At 37.9% G+C, this 3,780-nt stretch overlaps 1 protein-coding gene across 1 annotated transcript in view; it reads left to right on the plus strand.

The window, feature by feature from the left end:
* The window catches only part of LOC101848284 (E3 ubiquitin-protein ligase HERC2), a gene marked incomplete in the record, with an annotated part of 146,849 nt that overhangs the window by 10,966 nt on the left and 132,103 nt on the right, over positions 1-3,780 (plus strand). Inside the window, 1 exon segment of the mRNA XM_013081261.2 lies at positions 1,287-1,393. Within this exon segment, the coding sequence (XP_012936715.1) occupies positions 1,313-1,393 (81 nt within the window).

Genomic DNA, 3,780 nt, shown 5'->3' on the forward strand with positions numbered 1-3,780 from the left:
ACACACACACACACACACACACACACCAAAGAGAGGGCATATGCATGATGTACATGAATATATATTAATGGACACTCCTGTGAAATTTTTAAGTCAACTTGTCACTCGCCTTGGTGATTTGTCGTTGATCCCAATTTTTTTCCCAAGAGATCATGATTTTTAGATTTCTTAGAGTGGCTGGTCTGCATTTTCTAAGTTGCTATCTCTGATTGCTTTTACTTTTAACTGTTGAATTATACTAATATTATAATTACCTATGATGTTCGAATGACCTGCAAATCTAAGTCAGAAAGAGAATTTATTTTACTTTTTAAAGTCATTACGATTCTTATGTTTTACAAGGGCTCACGGCCACCTCCAAGCCTAGATCTGTGTGTAAAGTAATACTGGCAAATTTGGTAGAGATACGTGCGTCTTCTATTCTCGAATACGAATCTACGCAACGTTTGTGGCTAAAACTCTGTAGTACATGTAACGTCATATAGGCAACCAGGAGTGGCAAATTTTGCCAACTTCCATGACGTACATTCCATGACGTACATGGTACGACACAGGGGTAAAAATTGCGCATTTTCATGACGTACCAGGTACGTCAGACGGCAACGAAGGGCTTTATCAACATTACAGATGTTCTAGTTATTGGGGCCAAACCAACATATTTTTGGCTGCAAAATGCACTTATTGCTATTAAAACAGTCGGGAATCAATGGATTTCAAGAAATTCTCTTCCACAATAATTGCAAAGCTATCAACACCGTGTAGAAAAGGTGTTAAGCTGCGAACATAAAAAGTTTGTAAACGACAAATGTTCTTTTTTTAGCTTCTGCTGCTTCAACGTGGAAAATACTGCCAAATGCTTCATTTATATTTCATCTTGAAGAAAATTGTAGCCTAGACTCTTGCAGGCATTGTCCATGGAGAGCTGAAGCAGGCCTAAGTGTAAAATAATTCAGAACAAGCATGAAGCTGTTTATTTTATCGAAATACTGACACCTTATTTATATTTTGCACACTAGAGAACTGTTACTAAAAAAGTTATTTTGAACAGCCAGTTGAGTGTTCATAGTTTTTAAAATGTGAAATTTTTCTGTTTTCTGTTAGTATCTTTTGTGAAATTTCAACCATATGTGTCATTGTTCTAATTTATTGTTTGGTTAAACAATGTCGTGTTATTGTAACATATTCCAAGCGGTGCATATTGTATGGTTTTTATGGCTGTTTTTAGCTTACTTTATAAAACTTTTTTTTGGTGAAAGACCCATGTCATTCTTTATGCTTTGTTTCAGGTGACAAACTGTCTCAATCACTAGTTATGAGTGTGGAATGGATGAGACAGGCGGTGTTGCGGCCTGAGTCACGCCTGGATCACAACTGGCTGAAAACAGATATTCAGGTTTGTCTTACTAGTGAAAGCATTAATTTTGTTACCCCTTTAAAAATTTTTGTGTCAGGAAGCTTGGATTATATTTAGACAGTAAAAGAAAATGAATGTATTGAGAAAGACAAACTTTTACTGTGCATGATGCGTTTTGTCAACTGCAAACAGACTTTTAATTGACTTTGAACTATATATTATATCTTATCATGAATTTGCGAAGTGGGTGGATTTAACTTTGTGAGGGTCCAAGGCTTGAATCAATCTACTTCATTTTGATTAATAAATGAAATGAAGAAAATAATATCTCAGTCTAAGATAAAAATTTATAAAAATATATTTGTGTTCTACATTTCATCTCAATATATCTACCTCAGGATGAGTTGAATTAGTTATTCTATGATACTGCCTTGGAGTCGTGCTGATGTAGGTCCATTTTCTCCTGCAGGTTAAGGAACAGCTGAATTTCTCTATGATCTCTGTGTGTATTTATTAAATGAACTATTTTTAGGTCGATTTTTTTATATAATACCATGCTCCTAGATTATGCATGTTCTGAGTTCTGAGGTTTTTCAGTTGATTTTTTGGGTGAATTTTTTCACGTCATTTTTTTTTACAAACTGCCTTTTCCCCACCCCTATCTTTGTTGTGTGTTTGTTATATATATATAATATATGATGAATACAAGTACATGTACAGTCAAAATTTCCTCACGACCACCCTCTGTCGAAAGGAAAAAATGTTTGTCTTAAACAGGTGGCCTGAGGTGGACATCTTTTACGAAGGGGCAGACGTTTTCTTGACGATGTGTTGGTTTTTTTGAAAATTGTGTGTCCCTGCTTTACGGTCTCCAATTGCTTGTCTGTCTTTTTGGAACTTCTGGTGACGTTTTTTTTTTTCTCCCTTTGTCTGCCCTCTGTCTTATTTTCGTGTCTCAACTCTTTCTTGTGGATGGATTTTTTTTTTAACTGGGTGGTTTTGTGCTGTTTGCTCCTGTACTTTGTCTCGGAGCTTTACAAAATGCCAGTATTGTGAAAGCAGCAAAAAAGATTATTGCTGACACCTAGTGTCGAAATACCAGACCTCTGCTAGAAGTGTTTTATTTATTAATTTTGTTTTAAAGCAAGAACCAACAGGTCTTACAATTCGTTCATACCATTATCTGTACGAGTCATTGAGGCGTTGCCATCTGTGCAAATACAACATAATTTTGGAGATCCTTCCAATCTTTGTGTGTGTCTTTATAAATGTCAGTGTGTGTATGTAGCAGCATAGGAGTGTCGTGCATGTATGCACATTCACCATGCTAAAGCAAATTTCCCTTTGTGGAACTCAATGAAATTGAAATGTTATCTTATCTAATTTCATCTTGCCTCACTTCTCTGTGGGTGGTTGGCGGGTGCTCTGGTGTGGTTTGCTCCTTCTTTCCTATCAAACGTCTATCGTCCTTATCTCCCCTCCTTCTATTTAGTTTTTGTTACTCTCTTGTAACACCTCTAATCTTCGGCACTTATATGACCTTATTGTGTTGCAAGTGCCGTAAAACTTTTACTAAAACAAAAACCTCACTTGTCTTTGTGTATGTATTATCCAAACACGAGTCCCTTTATATAGTGGAGTCGTGCCCTTGAGGACTAACCACAGCTCAACTCAACCATTTCTTTGGACCCTATGGTGTTTAGAGGAGGACGAGGGGGGGGGGGTGTGGGCGCGCCTGTATGTCCTATAAGACCAATTTCTCTTATTTCCCTCTTGTTTATGTCTTTCTGTTTCAGAATAAGATATTACTTCTCCCCACACCAAATAATCCTTATGTGCTTAATCATGTTTACCAAAACAGATAGTTTTCACAACTTAAAAATAAAATACATACCCAGAATGTCTCTTTCAATTTGTCACTTCTAATAATTGTATCTTTCCTGTTTGATAAGACCTAAGGCTGAAAATACTCTTTGCTCCGTCCGCCTGGTGTCGGCGCCTCTCATTTCATCGCGCGCGCACGCACGCACACACACACACACACACACACACACACACACACACACACACACACACACTCACACTCACACTCGCACTCACACTCGCACACACACACTCAGCCAGAGAGAGCAATATTTTCTACAATGTCGGTGTTTTTACACCCCACCATAGACACAATAAATAGACAATTCAGTTAGCGGGCTTAGGATTTTTCCCTGTCAAGACCATCAAGGGCTAAGAGGGACACGAGTCCTAGCAGACAGACCAAGGTACTCGATAAAAGAAAATTTCCTCACGAAAATCGAACTCAGGTCTCCTGCGTGTAGCAGCGAAGACCCTAACTGTACACCACACCACACACATAACATACATACAGAGAGAGAGAGAGAGAGAGAGAGAGAGAGAGAGAGAGAGAGAGAGAGAGA

Source organism: Aplysia californica, unplaced genomic scaffold, assembly GCF_000002075.1.
Source record: "Aplysia californica isolate F4 #8 unplaced genomic scaffold, AplCal3.0 scaffold00122, whole genome shotgun sequence".
Taxonomy (NCBI): domain Eukaryota; kingdom Metazoa; phylum Mollusca; class Gastropoda; order Aplysiida; family Aplysiidae; genus Aplysia; species Aplysia californica.